The sequence below is a fragment of the Crinia signifera genome, chromosome 6 (assembly GCF_055691185.1).
Source record: "Crinia signifera chromosome 6, ASM5569118v1, whole genome shotgun sequence".
NCBI classification, from domain to species: Eukaryota; Metazoa; Chordata; class Amphibia; order Anura; family Myobatrachidae; genus Crinia; species Crinia signifera.
In genome coordinates this window covers 12,852,037-12,872,153 of record NC_139222.1, presented here as the reverse complement: position 1 = coordinate 12,872,153, position 20,117 = coordinate 12,852,037, and the positions used below count along the sequence as shown (strand labels likewise).

At 47.0% G+C, this 20,117-nt stretch overlaps 2 protein-coding genes across 6 annotated transcripts in view; one reads left to right on the top strand and one right to left on the bottom strand.

Annotated features, from left to right (window-relative positions):
* Positions 1-1,709: 1,709 nt before the first annotated feature.
* On the bottom strand, positions 1,710-19,793 carry LOC146007449 (uncharacterized). 5 transcript variants are annotated; one of them, XM_083145804.1, is made up of 3 exons: positions 19,684-19,793; positions 9,296-9,387; positions 1,710-4,226 (listed from the first exon to the last, which is right to left on the bottom strand). In XM_083145804.1, the coding sequence occupies exons 2-3, from the start codon at positions 9,360-9,362 to the stop codon at positions 2,416-2,418; spliced, it is 1,878 nt and encodes a 625-aa protein (XP_083001930.1). In that variant the 5' UTR covers positions 9,363-9,387; positions 19,684-19,793; the 3' UTR covers positions 1,710-2,415. The 5 variants fall into 5 exon arrangements, with proteins under 5 accessions (XP_083001930.1, XP_083001927.1, XP_083001928.1 ...); XM_083145801.1 differs by lacking the exon at positions 19,684-19,793 and adding an exon at positions 14,164-14,328 and having other exon boundaries at positions 1,710-4,230; positions 9,297-9,387; XM_083145802.1 differs by lacking the exon at positions 19,684-19,793 and adding an exon at positions 14,164-14,326.
* Positions 14,095-20,117, top strand: part of LOC146007452 (uncharacterized) — a 64,203-nt gene continuing 58,180 nt past the window's right edge. The window contains exon 1 of the mRNA XM_083145807.1: positions 14,095-14,850. Within this exon, the coding sequence (XP_083001933.1) occupies positions 14,703-14,850 (148 nt within the window). The 5' untranslated portion in view covers positions 14,095-14,702. The remainder of the gene's footprint in view (positions 14,851-20,117) is intronic.

Sequence of the window (20,117 nt, the reverse complement as noted above, 5' to 3'; positions counted from 1 at the left end):
TTTAATTGTTGTGGCTTAAACAGGGTAAACGGGGGTTTTGGGGGGTTCTGCACACACAGAAAGAATTGATGCCCTCTATTAGACGGGCAGTGGACCACTGAATGTTAATTCACAACAGTGGGGGTGCTATCCCAAACGGTTGGCATACAAGAACAAGAAAGAGAAAAAGTGTTTGTATGGATGCACTCCTTATGATTGATTAAGACCAATTTTTGGAGTTAAATTCCTTTTCAAAAAATACGTTTTTTCTAAAAATGTAGTGACTCCTTTTATCTTTATTAATGTCTAAATGGATAAGGAGACATCCACATATAGCGAAATAAGAGGTTTGTGTTCTTAACCTCTTATTTCGCTATATGTGGATGTCTCCTTATCCATTTAGACATTAATAAAGATAAAAGGAGTCACTACATTTTTAGAAAAAACGTATTTTTTGAAAAGGAATTTAACTCCAAAAATTGGTCTTAATCAATCATAAGGAGTGCATCCATACAAACACTTTTTCTCTTTCTTGTTCTTGTTGTGGCTTAACCCTGATGTTGATCCTGGAATGTTTGCACGTTTGTATGAGAGTTGACACATGTCGACTTTTTTGTAATTGTGTGTACTATTGAGGCACAATTGTGTGTTAAAGTTTGTTAGTTTAAAATGGCACACAAAAGCAGCAAATCCTACAAGTGCAATTGTAGAAAAAAACAATGCAATATATAAGAGACATGAATGCAAAGAAGTGTAAATGTTTAAACTGCAAAACTGCCTGTAGTTAGTTAATTGGTTAATGAGAGAAACTGGTATGCTGCATGGGTGTGTATTGCGTGCAGGGTTTTTTTTGCAATTGTGCGTGCGGATCGCCCGTGCGAATGTGGGGCCAAGAAGTGGCTGGCAAATGATTTTGAGCTCGAACAGTCCGAGCGGTCGCACAGTGGAGCGAAGCCACCACCCAGCACATGTAGCCACCACCCCAGTATACACCTTGGTTGCCGCCCAGTTTTGTGGCCGCGCCCATCCATACGCCCACATTAGGCCCACTCTGCACGAGTTCGTTTGCTAGCTTATTTCTACTCTTAAGGTTGCCCAAACCTGCACTTGTGCCTTGCGAATGGTACGCATGCGCAGTGAGCTAAGGTACGCTCTGCGAACAAATTTGAGCCCGATTGAAGCAATCAGAATAAGGGCCAAAGTGTGTTAAACTACTGGCTGAAAAGAGACGTCAACCGGAGGCATCGCTCATTCACAGTTGCGTACACATTCACAGCCTATACGCAAGAACGAGGAGCAGTAACTATAAGGGCAGCTCTATGGCCATGCAGACTGGGCGCGGAAATAAAGACGATGGCGCCATGTTTGTCGTCTGTGTACATGATAGCAGCTGACGTCAGATAGATGACCCAAAACCGACGATGACAGGCTTGTGTTTTTGCCGTCACTTCCAATAGGAATTCACTGCCAGTCACACCAACCCTTTCCCCTTCATCACAGTCACCAGGGCACTAAGCTACAATGTCCAATGTAGCAATGTCCTATAGCCCCACCCACCCTGCCTTGTATAAGGATGAGACATACAGGAGATGGCAGTATTACTACATAGACACTTATATCATAGAGTGTTATACAGCACCTAGAGCCTAGATAATGCTGTCTCACAGTACCAAATGGTTTGTGGCATCCTGTAGTCTGGTATAGGAATACAAGGACACACATACGTTTATAACCTTTATTTTATGAAATCTCTAACATGTATCATTTGTAACAAATCAGAAAACATTGTGCAATAATGTGTATATATAGATTTAATTATACGTATACATGCACCTATCACTCTGTATGTAACAGGTACAGTAACGCCTTTCCTTACATATATATGTGTGCAATCTCAATGTACGTAGAAGACTTATCCATAGCTACTGTGGAGATTGTGGGAATAATGCAACTTCTCCATCAGTGATTTGTGGAATGAGGCCAATATCGGAATACACACGTGTTACCGGCACTTAGGATGCCGGCAGCCAAAAGACCAACAAAGGAATCCTGATGCGGAGGATCCCGACAGAGACTCCGTAAGTACCCCAACCGTCTATCCCTGCCTGCAGCCTAACCCTCCATGTTAATGCACAACGCTAGCCCAAACCCAGCAGCCTATACCTAACCCTTCAAGTTGGTGCACAATACTAACCCTTTCCCTCAGGCAGCCTAACCCTCCCCTTTCTGTGTGAAACATAACACCCCTTTTTAGTGCCGAAACCTAACACCCAGCCTATAACTGTGATCCCCCGCATACTGTGAGAATAAAACAACATTTTTGTGGTAAATATATAAAATTACAACAAATTCCTCATAGCTGTATGTGAATGACCAACTTCTTATTGGTATTTTCTCCAAATAATGGCTTTGATGTGCTCGGACTCATTGTGCACATTACGGTTTTGAAAAGAAGGAACACACTGTCTTTTCCAAACCATTGGTAGCACCCCTGGCAGCAACCTTGGCAGCACACCTGGCAGCAACCTTGATAACACGCCTGGCAGCAACCATGGCAGCACCCCTGGCAGCAACCTTGGCAGTGCCCCTGGCAGCACCCAACATTTTGCTAACCCTTCCCTGTTCCTCAGGCAGCAGGTTTTCACCCTTCTCAATCTTCTCTAACACCTCCGCCTGCTGCCTGACCTCCTGCAGGGACTTTATTCTCTCCCGGTATCCTGCTTTGGCTTCTTGTTCCTCGCTCTGTATCATCAGGTCAATGTGTTCAGTGGTTGACAGAGGGTTTGGTATTAGAGCGATCTCACGGAGGCGCCTCAGGCTCTGGTAGGATTGGTTAATAAGGTCATACACTGCTTCCTTCACATCATTATAGTCATCATTTAGTTTTTTTAATAGCTTTTCTGCAGTCATCACTTCTCCAGAAGCTTCTTCATAGTTTTTTTTCAACTGTTCAGAGGTTTTTTTTTCGGTCATAGTTACATATTCCCACCTATACTTCTGGTTGTAATGGACACTCCAGACACATTTACCTGGGCACGCTGTACAGTATCCATCACACATAACTTTACATTTAATTTTATCTCTGTCATCACCTCTCGAACAAGATTTGTGGCAGGTAAAGTGACATTGCTGGCAGTTGGTTATGAAGCCACCTGTGTTGTTCTCTTCTTGCACCGGGACAGTTTTGGTGACCTCATACTCAAAGTCTTTATTAGCATCCATACGGTCCTTGTTCTGCTCCAGAACTTCCATTGTTTTACTTAGTTCATCCAGTTTTATGAGCCCGGCCTTTATCTTTGGCTGTAAGGCCTGCACAGTAATCTCAAGCTCTTTTCGTTCCCTGAGGACTTCCTTGGTCAATGTCAGACTTTTGGTTTCTATTTTAATCAGAACATTGAAAAATGACCTCATATTGTGCTCCCCGATCTTCCAAAACATCTCATCAAAGCTCATGTCACGGGCCTGATTGTTGGCAAATAGTGCAGAGTTGTTGAAGTTGAAGTGAACGGGGTCACCATCGTTGTCCAGAGGGCATGGGATCTCAGCCTCCTTGATGGCCGCCAGTACTGGAGGTTTTGCTCCATCTGAGAAGTTGATCAGGATCAGGATGTTGTCTCTGATATCTTTCCCAAAGATAGAAAACACAGCATTAAATATATATCTCTGGGTGTGCGTCAGCCGAGCCAGAGATGCCTGAACTACAAAGCACACAGCGTCTATCTGGTCAATACCACTGTCCGCTGTAAAGAATGCATCAATGTCCTCTGTGATCTTCTTGTCCTGTTCTATTCCTCGTGTGTCCCCAAACCCTGGTGTGTCTATCACAGTGAGGGAATACGGGATTCGGTGGCCACTCTCATGGTTTATCTTGTAGGCTGTAACTTCAGAGGTTTGGCTGTGAGCTTGAGATTTATCTGTAACCTCGTGGACAAGTTGGAACCTAAAGTCATCTTTCCAGTCTACACCCAAGATGTAGTTGGCCATCCCATTGATCAGGGTTGTTTTCCCCGATCCTGTGGCTCCTACTAATAGAATCACTTTATTGGGTGTCTGTAGGTTTTCTTTTCCCAAGCTGTATGTATGATATCCAGAGTCAAAAAGATCCATGCTCAGCTGGTATACAGAAGGATTTCCATCTTCTGTTCCCTTTCTTAGCATCATAAATTCTTTAATATATTGATGTTTGTCGTAAGCGGATGTTTCCTTTGTTGTCATATCTACAATCTCACCACTGGCAGCGCTGAGTCCTGCGTTACACAATAATGACAAAATACATACAGTCATCTTAGCTGCAACAGACTCCATCTTGTATCAGTTGCTACGAAGAACAAGCTGCTATCTAATGTAGTGCTAGGATGGGTTAGAGGAACAAGCTGCTATATACTGTAGTGCTAGGATGGGTTAGAAGAACAAGCTGCTATATATTGTAGTGCTAGGAAGGGTTAGAAGAACAAGCTGCTATATACTGTAGTGCTAGGATGGGTTAGAGGAACAAGCTGCTATATACTGTAGTGCTAGGATGGGTTAGAGGAACAAGCTGCTATATACTGTAGTGCTAGGATGGGTTAGAAGGACAAGCTACTATATACTGTAGTGCTAGGATGGGTTAGAGGAACAAGCTGCTATATACTGATACTGTAGTGCTAGGATTTGGTTAGAAGAAAAAAGCTGCTATATACCGTAGTGTTAGGATTGGTTAGAGGAACAAGCTGCTATATACTGTAGTGCTAGGATGGGTTAGAGGAACAAGCTGCTATATACTGCAGTGCTAGGATTGGTTACAGGAACAAGCTGCTATATACTGTAGTGCTAGGATTGGTTACAGGAACAAGCTGCTATATACCGTAGGGCTAGGATGGGTTAGAGGAACAAGCTGCTATATACTGTAGTGCTAGGATTGGTTAGAGGAACAAGCTGCTATATACTGTAGTGCTAGGATGGGTTAGAAGAACAAGCTGCTATGTACTGTAGTGCTAGGATTGGTTAGAAGAACAAGCTGCTATATACTGTAGTGCTAGGATGGGTTAGAAGAACAAGCTGCTATATACTGTAGTGCTAGGATTGGTTAGAGGAACAAGCTGCTATATACTGTAGTGCTAGGATGGGTTAGAGGAACAAGCTGCTATATACCGTAGTGCTAGGATTGGTTAGAAGAACAAGCTGCTATATACTGTAGTGCTAGGATTGGTTAGAAGAACAAGCTGCTATATACCGTAGTGTTAGGATTGGTTAGAGGAACAAGCTACTATATACTGTAGTGCTAGGATGGGTTAGAAGAACAAGCTGCTATATACTGTAGTGCTAGGATGGGTTAGAGGAACAAGCTGCTATATGCCGTAGTGCTAGGATTGGTTAGAAGAACAAGCTGCTATATACCGTAGTGCTAGGATTGGTTAGAGGAACAAGCTGCTATATACTGTAGTGCTAGGATTGGTTAGAAGAACAAGCTGCTATATACTGTAGTGCTAGGATTGGTTAGAAGAACAAGCTGCTATATGCCGTAGTGCTAGGATTGGTTAGAAGAACAAGCTGCTATATACTGTAGTGCTAGGATTGGTTACAGGAACAAGCTGCTATATACCGTAGTGCTAGGATGGGTTAGAGGAACAAGCTGCTATATACTGTAGTGCTAGGATTGGTTAGAGGAACAAGCTGCTATATACTGTAGTGCTAGGATTGGTTAGAAGAACAAGCTGCTATATGCCGTAGTGCTAGGATTGGTTAGAAGAACAAGCTGCTATATACCGTAGTGCTAGGATTGGTTAGAGGAACAAGCTGCTATATACTGTAGTGCTAGGATTGGTTAGAAGAACAAGCTGCTATATACTGTAGTGCTAGGATTGGTTAGAAGAACAAGCTGCTATATGCCGTAGTGCTAGGATTGGTTAGAAGAACAAGCTGCTATATACTGTAGTGCTAGGATTGGTTACAGGAACAAGCTGCTATATAGTGTAGTGCTAGGATTGGTTAGAAGGACAAGCTGCTATATACTGTAGTGCTAGGATTGGTTAGAAGAACAAGCTGCTATATACCGTAGTGCTAGGATTGGTTAGAAGAACAAGCTGCTATATACCATAGTGCTAGGATTGGTTAGAAGAACAAGCTGCTATATACTGTAGTGCTAGGATGGGTTAGAGGAACAAGCTGCTATATACTGTAGTGCTAGGATTGGTTAGAAGGACAAGCTGCTATATACTGTAGTGCTAGGATTGGTTAGAAGAACAAGCTGCTATATACTGTAGTGCTAGGATTGGTTAGAAGAACAAGCTGCTATATACCGTAGTGCTAGGATTGGTTACAGGAACAAGCTGCTATATACTGTAGTGCTAGGATTGGTTAGAAGGACAAGCTGCTATATACTGTAGTGCTAGGATTGGTTAGAAGAACAAGCTGCTATATACTGTAGTGTTAGGATTGGTTAGAAGAACAAGCTGCTATATACTGTAGTGCTAGGATTGGTTACAGGAACAAGCTGCTATATACTGTAGTGTTAGGATTGGTTAGAAGAACAAGCTGCTATATACTGTAGTGCTAGGATTGGTTAGAAGAACAAGCTGCTATATACTGTAGTGCTAGGATTGGTTAGAAGGACAAGCTGCTATATACTGTAGTGCTAGGATGGGTTAGAAGAACAAGCTGCAATATACCGTAGGGCTAGGATTGGTTAGAAGAACAAGCTGCTATATACTGTAGTGCTAGGATTGGTTAGAAGAACAAGCTGCTATATACTGTAGTGCTAGGATTGGTTAGAAGGACAAGCTGCTATATACTGTAGTGCTAGGATGGGTTAGAAGAACAAGCTGCTATATACTGTAGTGCTAGGATGGGTTAGAAGAACAAGCTGCTATATACCGTAGGGCTAGGATTGGTTAGAAAGTCCCCCCGGGAAATCCGATCTTGCCACGCCCGTGCAGCCGTCGTACTTGTTAACAAACATGTTTGAGCAGCATATGAATGAGCAGGGCCAGATTAACATTGGGGCGGATGGAGCTCCAGGACTACACCAAGAAATCATTCGATGTTCATCAACCATCGAATGATTCCGGGCCCGCACGCTACTCTGCGAATGGATATTTATGCAAAACATCCATTTGCAGTGCATCAGGTACATTCGCCATGCAGCAGGGTGGGGACGGGCATTCGTAAGGCCGGCGGACAACGCTACAAGGCTCGCTAAGCAGCGACATAACGCTGCTTAGTAAGCCAACCAGAATGACCTCCAGAGTTAGATTTGGGTGGGGGGTGTTCAGACTGATATGTATATTGCAGTCAGAATAAAGCAGCCAGTATTTACCCTGCACAGAAACACAACGGGTGACATTTAATAGGATGCGATTTTATCGCATTACCGAAATCGCACCATAGTGGTTTTTAAAATATATTTTTTTTGCAGGAACTTGCATATTTAATGAGATGCAAATTTACGGCAAAAAAGTGCGATATGGTGCGATTTTTAGTCATGAAAATTATTTCCTGGTCCATGATTTGTTGGTGGGCGGGGACTAACTCCCAGTCTGTGGGCGGAGCCCCAGATGTAAACAGAAGACCGGCTCATGGCTACAGCATTGCAGGGGTCCCGGATAAGTACCGAAGACGGCTAGTGAGTATGTTTTCCTTCAACAGGGACCCCACATGGATACTACTGGAGAAGTGGAGCGAACTACTATCAACATAGGTAAGTATCTGTGTGTATGGGCTCCGTATGTAATAAAGTTTTATTTATCTGGTGTGTGTGTGTGTTTATTTATATATTTGTACTGCTGTGGGACTACAAGTCCCAGTGGGCCCTTTATTGCCCTGCATGCTGGGACTTGTGGTTCTCCAAGTCCCTGAATGCGGTGCGGACTTATAGTTCCATAACAATACACAATAGTTTTTTTTATTTTACACTTGGCATCAGCCCGTTGGCCACGTCCCAGGGGCATCGAGGACAGCACCAGGCTTCCGCCGGGGCAGGTAAGGGTACTTGTTTCCTAGCACGGCCACCACGATTTCTATCGTGGTGGTCGTGTCGGAAAAAATCGCGTCGGTCGCGTCGGGTGCATACCAAAACGCACACGACGCGATGTACCCGATTTCTCCATAGGCTTCAATGTTAAAAACATTGAAGCCTATGGAGAAATCGGGTCCATCGTGTCCATAGGCTTCAATGTTAAATTTTTTTAACATTGAAACTGAGTCCATTTAACATAGTAAAAAATGGGTAAAGGGCCAATATGGGCCATTTCTCATTGGGTATGGCCCCGTCATGTGTGTAAAAAATAATGGCCGCCACCCCCACGATTGATGCGAACCGGAAGCGTGGCGAGCGGCGGCGGTGCGCGTCCTCCGACCTTTTCATTCCCCTACTATCCACGTCGGCGTGGAGTTGAGAATAGATTAGTGTGGCGAGCGCAGCAAGCCACCGAGCCCGAAGCGTGGCGAGCGGACGCTGATACCTTCACAGATCCCTGCGTCCCCTCGCGGGCTTCACAGGTATCAGCGTGCGCTCGCCACGCTTCGGGCTCGGTGGCTCGCTGCGCTCGCCACACTAATCTATTCTCAACTCCACTCCTACGTGGATAGTAGGGGAATGAAAAGGTCGGAGGACGCGCACCGCCGCCCCTCGCGGGCTCGCTGCGCTCGCCACGCTTCAGGTTCGCGTCAGTCGTGGGGGTGGCGGCCACAATGGGGGGCCATTATTTTTTACACACATGACGGGGCCATACCCAATGAGAAATGGCCCTTATTCGGCCTTTTCCCATTTTTTCCTATGTTAAATGGACTCAGTTTCAATGTTAAAATAATTTAACATAGAAGCCTATGGACAAATCGGGTCCATCGCATAGGCTTCAATGTTAAATATTTTAACATTGAAGCCTATGGAGAAATCGTGGGCATCGCGTCGTGTGCCTTCTTAACGCACACGACCGACGCGATGTACCCGAGTACTGCTTTTTTCGAATGAAATCGCGGGCATCGTGTGCCTTAAAGTTAAGGCACACGATGCCCGCGATTGTGGCCGTGATAAGAAACAAGTACCCAGGTAAGTTCTGGAGGGGGGTTCTCCACTTTCCCAGGACCTCTGCCCATGCTGACCGGTCAGGGGGTGATTTTTCCGAAAACGTGTAAAAACGTTAGTTTTTGCGAAAAACAAAAACGCATCCTATTAAATGTCACACAATAACTCCCCCAAATCTATCTCTCTCTCTGCACATGTAACATCTGCCCCCTGCAGTGCAGCATGGTTTGTGCTACTGTATTTATGCATTGATAACAAAGCTGAATCAGACACAAAGGCCATTACATGCTACAGGATAACATTATAGTACATTACCTTTGTCTTCCTCCTTTATTCTTTGCTTTCCTCCTCTCGCACCAGAGGGCGCTCTGCGTTTTGACATGATGGTGTAAGTGTTCCAACAAATCCTAGGCACAAAATAAAATGTAATTACAAGTTACTACTGGACGTCTGCCCTCCAGCATCAGGATTGCAGCTATACTGTATATGGTGAAAAAGAGGCGCTCAGCGGCGAAACGTCAGTTTGAGCTTTGTGTGACCAATACACGTGTTTTTCACCTTTAAAGCCGTGATTGCCGCAGTGTTTTTTTCCTGCTACACATCCACCCCTCGAAGGTCACCGCAGTCCTTTTTGCTAAGTAGAGGGAGTGCTGGTCTTTCCACAAGTATATATTTATATATATATATATAAGTAGTCGACGTGGAAATGTTGAAGTGGGGGTATGAAAAAGTGAAGGCAGGGGTGGGATTCAGCCAGTTCGCATCGGGTCTGCAGAACCAATACCTAATGTGCTGTCGGTTCCGCAGGACCGTTTGCTAGCGCCGTACGCTGATTGTAATTTGGAAAGCCACGAGCCACACACAATGTATAGCTGTGACAGCCATGCGGAGAGCTGTGCGCTGCCCGGCTGTATGCACAAAGCAGGTTGGCAGCTATTTTGAACTCTCCCGCTGGACCGCAAGCCAATAGGGGCTTGGGGGTCGGCAGCCAATGAGGACTGGCAGTGGTGGCTATTGATTGGCTGCTGGGCCGCAAGCTCCTATTGGCTTGCGGTCCAGCTGGAGAGTTCAAAATAGCTGTGGACCTGCTTTCAGGGGCTATGTACAGTACAGGGGCTTTGCACAGTATATGGGGCTGTGTACAGGGGCTATGTACAATACAGGGGCTATGTATAATACAGGGGCTATGTACAATACAGGGGCTATGTGCAATACAGGGGCTATGTACAGTACAGGGGCTATGTACAATACAGTGGATATGTACAGTACAGGGGCTATGTACAATACAGGCGCTATGTACAGTGCAGGGGCTATGTACAATACAGGGGCTATGTACAGTACAGGGGCTATGTACAATACAGGGGCTATGTACAGTACAGGCGCTATGTACAGTACAGGGGCTATGTACAGTGCGGGGCTATGTACAGTGCGGGGGCTATGTACAGTACGGGGGCTATGTACAGTGCAGGGGCTATGTACAGTGCAGGGGCTATGTACAGTGCAGGGGCTATGTACAGTACAGGGGCTATGTACAATACAGGGGCTATGTACAGTGCAGGGGCTATGTACAGTGCAGGGGCTATGTACAGTGCAGGGGCTATGTACAATACAGGTGCTATGTACAGTGCAGGGGCTATGTACAATACAGGCGCTATGTACAGTACAGGGGCTATGTACAGTGCAGGGGCTATGTACAGTGCAGGGGCTATGTACAGTGCAGGGGCTATGTACAATACAGGGGCTATGTATAATACAGGGGCTATGTACAGTACAGGGGCTGTGTACAGTACAGGGGCTGTGTACAGTACAGGGGCTGTGTACAGTACAGGGGCTGTGTACAATACAGGCGCTATGTACAGTACAGGGGCTATGTACAGTACAGGGGCTATGTACAGTACAGGGGCTATGTACAGTACAGGGGCTATGTACAATACAGGGGCTATGTACAGTGCAGGCGCTATGTACAGTGCAGGGGCTATGTACAGTGCAGGGGCTATGTACAATACAGGGGCTGTGTACAATACAGGGGCTGTGTACAGTACAGGGCTGTGTACAGTGCAGGGGCTGTGTACAGTACAGGGGCTGTGTACAGTACAGGGGCTGTGTACAGTACAGGGGCTATGTACAGTACAGGGGCTATGTACAATACAGGGGCTATGCACAATACAGGGGCTATGCACAATACAGGGGCTATGCACAGTACAGGGGCTATGCACAGTACAGGGGCTATGCACAGTACAGGGGCTATGTACAGTACAGGGGCAATGTACAATACAGGGGAAGTGTACAGTAAAGGGGCTGTGTACAGTACAGGGGCTGTGTACAGTACAGGGGCTGTGTACAATACAGGGGCTGTGTACAGTACAGGGGCTGTGTACAATACAGGGGCTGTGTACAGTACAGGGGCTGTGTACAGTACAGGGGCTGTGTACAGTGCAGGGGCTGTGTACAGTGCAGGGGCTGTGTACAGTGCAGGGGCTGTGTACAGTACAGGGGCTGTGTACAGTACAGGGGCTGTGTACAGTACAGGGGCTGTGTACAGTGCAGGGGCTGTGTACAATGCAGGGGCTGTGTACAGTGCAGGGGCTGTGTACAGTACAGGGGATGTGTACAGTACAGGGGCTGTGTACAATACAGGGGCTATGCACAGTACAGGGGCTATGCACAGTACAGGGGCTATGCACAGTACAGGGGCTATGTACAGTACAGGGGCTATGTACAATACAGGGGCTATGTACAGTACAGGGGCTATGTACAGTACAGGGGCTATGTACAATACAGGGGCTGTGTACAGTACAGGGGCTGTGTACAGTACATGGGCTATGTACAGTACAGGGGCTATGTACAATACAGGGGCTATGTACAGTACAGGGGCTATGTACAGTGCAGGGGCTATGTACAATGCAGGGGCTATGTACAGTGCAGGGGCTATGTACAGTGCAGGGGCTATGTACAGTGCAGGGGCTATGTACAGTACAGGGGCTATGTACAGTGCAGGGGCTATGTACAATACAGGGGCTATGTACAGTACAGGGGCTATGTACAGTACAGGGGCTATGTACAATACAGGGGCTATGTACAGTACAGGGGCTATGTACAATACAGTGGATATGTACAGGGGCTATGGGGTCGATCCTATTAACCCCGAAGGGGGCAGATGATTCGCCGAGTGCGAATCATCACGACACCCGGCACACTTTACGGCTGGCCGAATTCGCTGAAAAGTGCTCGCACCTCCATAGGGGTGCGAGTAAATTTCAGTGAATTCGGCCCTGCGAAGGGTATGAGTTAGGGTTAATTCGGGTGCTGTTTTCAGTGTGAAAACGGCACCAGAATGGCAACTCGCACCCTTCGGGGTTAAGAGGATCCACCCCTATGTAATGACTATTACATGGTTGTCTAACTGACCCTCTCCAGGGAGAAAATGCTCTGTTCCTGGGCTTCCCTGGTAATGTATGATTGCCAGCACCTGATTTAAAAAGGTTAATTGATAAGAAAGGTGTTTCAACACAGGTGACCATTATCAAATCATAAATTAAGAGGGAAGTCCAAAAAGAGAGCATTGTGTCCCTCCTGGAGAGGGTCATGTTGGGAGGTATGGACTTGGACTGAAGCTGAGCAGCTGATATATTGTACTATGGAAGGAGGGACAGAATAATGTGATTGCATAGAAACAGTTAATGCATGGAGTGGGGATTGTGTGGCCTGTGGAAGGTCAGTGTGTAATAGTGTAACAAGTCGTCACAGGCTTGGACCTCACTCTATCCATCATTATCCCCCTCTCCAATCTCCTATCACCCCATTGGATCATGCAATCCTCCACACCAGCGACCCTCTTCATCTGAGTGACTGTGATGATATGCAGGCTATGTGCCATCCACTCCTGAGCGGAGCTAACCTCTGACCCAGGGAATAACCCTGACACTACCACTGCCCAATGCACTGACATTGTCAGCACCACCACTGTACTCACAAGTAGGGATGGCCATCGTTGCCATTGCCATCGATGGTTGCCATTGATGGCAATTCGGCAACTGGCCATCGATAGTGCTTAACTATGCAATGGATGACCATCGATATTTTTACATATCGATGGTCATCCATTGTGTTTGATTGATTGGCCTCTGGGCCAATCAAAACACAGGGGCAGGGCTTCGCGGGTGTCGGGGGGTGGAGCTATGCTCCGTGTCCCGGCACTTTGAAAAAAAAAAAAACAGCAAAACATCGTTTTGCTATTCCATCGATGGAGGGAAACCATCTGGTACTCCCCCATCGATGGCAAAAGTATTAGACATCGGCCATGAACCATCGATGATTTCGAATCATCGATGGTCGATGGCCATCCCTACTCACAAGTGATCACTTGAGTCACAGCTGCCTTGAAGTTATCGCTGGTGCAGCCAAGTACAGTACACGCCTACTCTATACAAACAGCCAATAGGCAAGCAGCTTACTCCCTGGCTAGGGTTTGTGGGAGTTGTAGTTTCAGTATTATACCCCTTTTATACACTTGGCAGGTGGTGGTGTTAAATGGGTCTAAAATCAGCAAACTACCGCTGCATTGCGAGCCAACCAGAATCAGGGCCATAGGGCCTTATTCTAGTTCACTAAGGCAAATTCCTTCTTAGCTGGACAAAACCATGTGCACTGCAGGGGGGCAGATGTAACTTGTGCAGAGAGAATTAGATTTGGGTGGGGTTTTCTTCAAAGTGAGATCTATATTGCAGTGTAAAAATAAAGCAGTCAGTATTTACCCTGCACAGGAACAAAATAACTCACCCAAAGCTAGATCTCTCTGCACGTTACATCTGCCCCACCTGCAGTGCACATGGTTTTGTCCAGCTATGAAGGAATTTGCCTCTAAGAGTGAACCAGAATCAGGGCCATAGTCTCTGGAGGACAGTATCACACTACATAAAATATAACTACAAGTTAATGAGGCGTCACTCCACACAGTCCCCGGCTGCTGGGGGGAGGAGGACGTGTCATGGACACAAAACAGCGGAGACTAATAAAGTTGGGCCGCTCGCGGTCAGAGCGGGAAACCCTGCGCGCCCAACAGGGGGTATATAAGGGGGCGCTGAGCGGCGGAGAGCAGAGAGCGCCGGCTGAGGGGAAGCGTGAGGGGGCGGAGCGGCACGCAGGGCAGCGCTGGGTGCGGGAGCTGAGGGGACGCCGCGTACCTGACTGTGACAGCGGCAGCTCCCGGCTCTTCCCCACGGGCAGCGGCAGTGACTGGGGCCGGTGACAGACAGCGTGGGTTCTAGATGAAGTCCGGCCACGGCGGTGTCACCTGACCTGTTACGCTGAGGACGGAGGCTGTACCTTGTGGAGGAGAGGAGCTGGTGCGTCCTGCCCCTGGGAGCCCCGTATATGGTTCAGGGGAGGCGGCTGTTGGGGAGATTGACAGCAGGGTAATATAATAGGTAGCTGTAGTAATTCTGTATGTAGCTGTAATGACAATATTATATTCCATAGAGACGGGGCTATTATACAGAGTCTCCCAGACTGATAATTACCTCAGCGAGGAAGCTATGAAGGTACATTACACAGTCGGCTTTAGGAACCGGCAGCATTTTACAGTGTGTGATACATGTTACCGATGGAATGTACGCAAACACATCCCCGCACGTGCCATCGAAGGGGAGAGCAGTCATTCGATGGTCGCCAACCACCGAATGATTTCTGTAGCGCTCGCTAATCTAAGATCCGGTGACATCACATGCAAGTCTCCGAGGGCGCCCGCAGTGAAGATCACCACATAAGCAATTATGCGCAGGCTGTCAGCATCAGTCCCCGTTGCAAATTCGCAGGAGACCGAATCAGCCAGAATCACCCCCATTATTACCAAGAGAACTTCATTCTAAATGGTAAGTATTACAGTTGTTGGATATTTCTATATATTGCACAATAATAGTTGAAGCTGAGGTACATTATATAGGAATGTGACTTTGTAATTATATTGCACTAATTTGTTGATTTTAAATGTAAATTATTCCCTTGTATTTAATGCAAATCTAACTTGTTTGTTTCATAGCAGTTATAAGGTATCAGTGACGTAACTACCGGAGGCAATGGAGACTTTGGCCGATGGGCGTTAGCCACTGGGGGGGGGGCACACAGTCCCGGGGGCCTGTCTGCTGTGAGACTCAGGTATTAAGGTCTCCGCTCTAAAATGCCCTCCTGCTACTCGCCGTGGATCAGATCTCTATTACGGATCCGATCCGTGCCCATACGCTTCCTATGGCAGCGCTGCAACGCACTGGCAGCCGTTAGTCTACACAGCTGAGCAAAGGCTCAGCTGTCCAATGGTATTTGAAACTGCAGCCTGTGGCACATTGATTGGCTGGTGTGCAGGCTGGGAGTAAGGAGCCTAAAGTGGGATCCCTGTGAGTGTAGCTTGTTCTGCAGAGGGAGGATCATGGAGCTCCCCCTATATGTGGCTGGCTGTGTAAATGCTTTTTTATTGTTATGCATAAAAAAATGGGTCCTAGGTGCTTGCTTGGGTTGCCTAATGGTAAATCCGCCTCTGGCTAGGTGGTCTGGCAAAATGTGAACTGAACTGTTGGTAGATCTTACGGTTTGGCCAACCCAAATGTTTTTTTTTTTTTTAACATTTAGGCGAGTTATATTTAATATAACTAGTTACATACAAAAAATCCTGTTTCCCTAAAAACCTTTCTATGCATCTCCATGCGCACAATTCACAGAGCATACTTATTAATGTACACTACTATACAATACCTTCCCCCAGCCAGACTGACTGATTGCTGTATCAGCCCTTCCTTTGCATTCACACCAACCTTCTCTGTGAAAAGAGCAGTCTCCCAGGGATGGGAGAAGGAGGTGGGATGGGCTGAATGCTGTGAACACAAATCCAGAATGGGACTCTATATTGTGTTTGAGACGCTGGAGCATCTCTATGTCAATGAATGGCATTACGGCTCCATCTGCATGGGATCCCTCATTACGTAAACTCATGAGAACAGGTTGCTATCACCAGGTGTCATAGGCTAGTGGATAAGTGCACCGCTCTCCATGCTGGAGACCCAGGTTTGATTCTTAGAGGGATTATTTTCTTTTCAGGACTCATTGTTCATCTTTATGCTGAAAATAGTTCTTAAAGACATTGCCTGTATGTTTGGGGTCATTGTCCTGCTACAGAATACATTTGTAACAAATCAGACACCACCTTGATATAATCGCTGGGGGTGTGCACTGGGCACTTTTCATGTTTTGGGTCTGTATCTCCATCCATGTTTTGGATCTGTATTTTTTTTTTAAACCTAGCAAATGCTAAAATCGCAGAATTCAGGATTTTTTTTGCTGCTACGCCAGTGGTTCTCAAACTTTTTTGAATCACGGCACCCTAGAGCAGTAGTCTCCAACCTTTTTTGGGGCGGGAGCTACTCGAGACAAAATATACTGCATGAAGAGCTACTAAAAAAAAGAAGAAAAAAAAAGAAATCTTAACAGCTGAACAGCGGGGCTCAGAGTGTAGAGGGGGTAGGAGTCAGGAGCAGTACTTTACAGGCCCAGCAGCCATCCAGCAGACCATGGTGTATAGCCGCGTGCAGCTGCTTGTAGCTGAGGGTGGGGAGAGCAAACACACAAACAGTGACGGGCAGGCATGCGCAGGAGGTCCCAACAGCGCCGGGGGAGATAGTTGAGCAGAGGGGTCAGAGTGTAGAGTGGGTAGGATTCAGGAGCACCACTTTACAGCCCCAGCAGCCGTCCAGCAGACCAGAGTATATAATCACGTGCAGCCGCTTGTAGCTGGGGGTGGGGAGAGCAGATAAACAAACAGCGCCGGGCATGCGTACGCAGGAGGACTCACAAGTGCTGGGGGAGATGGCTGCGCAGCAATGTCCGGACAGCCACCGGAGGGGTCAGGTGGTCACTGCCACAGCTGCCGTCCAGCAGAGGGATGCAGGAGACCACGTGCAGTGGAGGCCATGGGACGCAGACAGATGGCGCCGGGCGGGTGCGTTTAGCAGGTACCGATGGCGCTGGACTTAGTCAGCTGTGCGGAGATGCCCAGTCAACTGCAGGAGGGTTTGGGTGGGATCTGTGGGTTGTAGTGGCGGTCGGCGGGTATCAAAAGCTGGGGAGCACACGGAGCCCTATGTGGGTGCTGCTGCTTCCTCCAGCGCCGGAATCGGAAGTAAGCAACTGACTTTAAATAACAATTTGTGTTACAGACAGATGCCTCTAGGACAGGATTAGGAGCAGTCCTTTCCCAAGAGATAGATGGAGAGGAGAAGCCCATCCTCTACCTTAGCTGTAAATTATTGCCCAGAGAGCGCAAGTACTCAACTGGCGAGCAGAAGTGCTTAGCAATTAGGTAGGCAGTTAAATCCTTAAAGCATAGGTTCCCAAACGCGGTCCTCAAGGCACCCCAACGGTCCAGGTATTAAGTATATCCATGCTTGGCCACAGGTGACTTAATGAGTAACTCAGTCAGTCTGATTTAACCATCTGTGCTGAGCCATGGATATACCTAAAACCTGGACCGTTGGGGTGCCTTGAGGACCGCGTTTGGAAACCTCTGCCTTAAAGTATTATTTATTGGGGCGAGAGTTTTTGTTGGTCAGTGACCATGCACCTTTACAATGGATGCATACAAACAAAGAGGTGAATGCTCATGTGACCCATTAGTTTTTGGCCTTACAGCCATTAAAGATTGAGGTGAGGTATCGTCCGGGGAAACAGCACCTCAGTGTGGATGCCCTTTTCAGGAGGTTTGTAGATCCTGATCCTCCAAGCAACCCTATGGTGATGCTAGAGGAAGAGGGTGAGGTAGGTGACCTCTGGAAAGGGGTGGAGGGCTGTGTACCCAAGCAGATGACACAACTAGATCTGGGCGAGACAAAAAGCTCACCTGAAAATTAAGTAGCTTCACCAGTGTGGTTGGAGTTAAGGGGGGAGGAGTGTGACAGATTCAGCATATTTCCAAATGAGGATAATGTGGAAAATTCAGACCAGGTTTTAGATCAGCCGCAGCATAGGGAAAATTAGTTCCAGTGCAGCTTTCCTAATTGTGATCAGGGTCAGGCTATTTAGGATCAGCAACAAAATGCGTTTCTCCGCACTGCATATAACGCGAGCGGCTTCCCCTGGACTGGTTGAGCTGGGTGGCTCTAGTGCGGCACACCATTACATTCTATTAACACTGAGCACTATCTTTTCCTCACTAACACTTTCTTCGGCACTCTTTACCTAGAACGGCCACAGCGATTTAGATCGCGGGCATCGCGAGTAAAAAAAAAATTGCGTCGGTCGCATCGCATGCGGCTAAAAACGCATGCGATGCGACCGACGCGATGCCCGCGATGTTACATAGGGAATAATGTTAAATGGATAATTGAACTCAATTTAAATAGGGAACAATGTTAAATGGGCAATTGAACCCAATTTACATAGGGAACAATGTTAAAGGTACCCTGAAGTGTGAAATGCCCCCCCCCCCCAATTGTTAATGCCACCCCACGATCAACGTGAACCCGAAGCGTGGCAGCCCGCGAGGGGCAGCGGTACGCGTCCTCCGACCTTTTCATACCCCCACTATCCACGTTGGCGTGGAGTTGAGAATAGAAAGCGTGGCGAGCCTGAAGCGTGGCGAGCGCACGCGGATACCTTCACAGGTATCCGCGTACCTTCGCGGGCTTCACAGGTATCCGCGTCCCCTCGCCACGCTTCGGGCTCGGTGGCTCGCTGCGCTCGCCACACTTTCTATTCTCAACTCCACGCCGACGTGGATAGTGGGGGTATGAAAGGGTCGGAGGACGCGTACCGCCGCCCCTCGCGGGCTCGCCACGCTTCGGGTTCACGTTGATCGTGGGGTGGCGTTAACAATTGGGGGGGGGCCATTTCACACTTCAGGGTGCCTTTAACATTGTTCCCTATGTAAATTGGGTTCAATTGCCCATTTAACATTATTCCCTATGTAAAATCGCGGGCATCGCGGTCAATATACATTTAACATTATTCCCTATGTAAAATCGCGGGCATTGCGGTCATCGCGCATGCCATTATAAATTAGCCGCGATGCCCGAGATTGTGGCCGTTCTTGGTAAAGAGTACCCTTTCTTCAATATTTTTATTACATTACATTTTTTTCTTCTCTCTCTCTATACATAGCTTCGGCATCCTATAACTAATATTTATGAACACTATAGTATCTCACTGGTGTGCCGCTCTAGGCTTTCCAGCTTATATATATAGCGCTAGGGACCCCAATATACAGAGAAGCCTTGACGGCGGCTTGGGGGCATAGCATACACCTGCGCAGGTATATGTAACCAATATCTCTGAATTCTATTATCATGTAGTGTTCTACACTGGTTACTAATACCATTCAGTGAGCTGGGGGAAACCATGTATTTTTACTAACCTGCAGTATAGCAGCTGGAAGTAATGTACTTTGCTGCAGTGGCTGATCTCGGTCACAGGCTGCATGTACCCAGAACTAGAACTGGCAGGATATATAAACAAGGACTGGACTGGAGACAGGACACAGATTAGGACTGGACATACTGTAGGATACACAACACAGGAAAACAGGTGCAGGACAACATAGCGAGGAAGAATACAGGAATGCAGAAATAAACAGAGAGACTGGAAACTGTACTGGGTGCAGCGACCGTGTGATGAGCTTACTAAAATGAGGTTCTAGGGAATATCCCCAGCAAACAGGTACTGACCAGAATCCCTAATGAAAGGGAGACAGACCAATCACAGGAGAGTCAGGCTGGAGTCAAGTGATGAGGTGTTCCAAACAGGTGTGTTCTGCATGTACTGTAGCAGCCAGCATCGTAATCATTAGGGAACACCTGGAATACAAATAATAAGGAGCTACAGTGGCATCTAGCAATTTGCTACGCAAGAGCCAATCGTATAGCTAGCTGCAGGAGCTGCATGTAACAGTGACCGACCATTGACACAACACACCTATCACCCACCAAACATATAAGGAAGGAAGGATGCAAAGAAAAGTTAAATTAGAGATATATAGTGGCAAGGAATCACATACACTGGATCAGATGAAGTCTTGGCATTTATTGTTGTAGCAAGTGAACAACATACCTGGTAATTCAGCAGTAATTCCACTTTCAGGAGCAATGACCTTCTGCCCTGG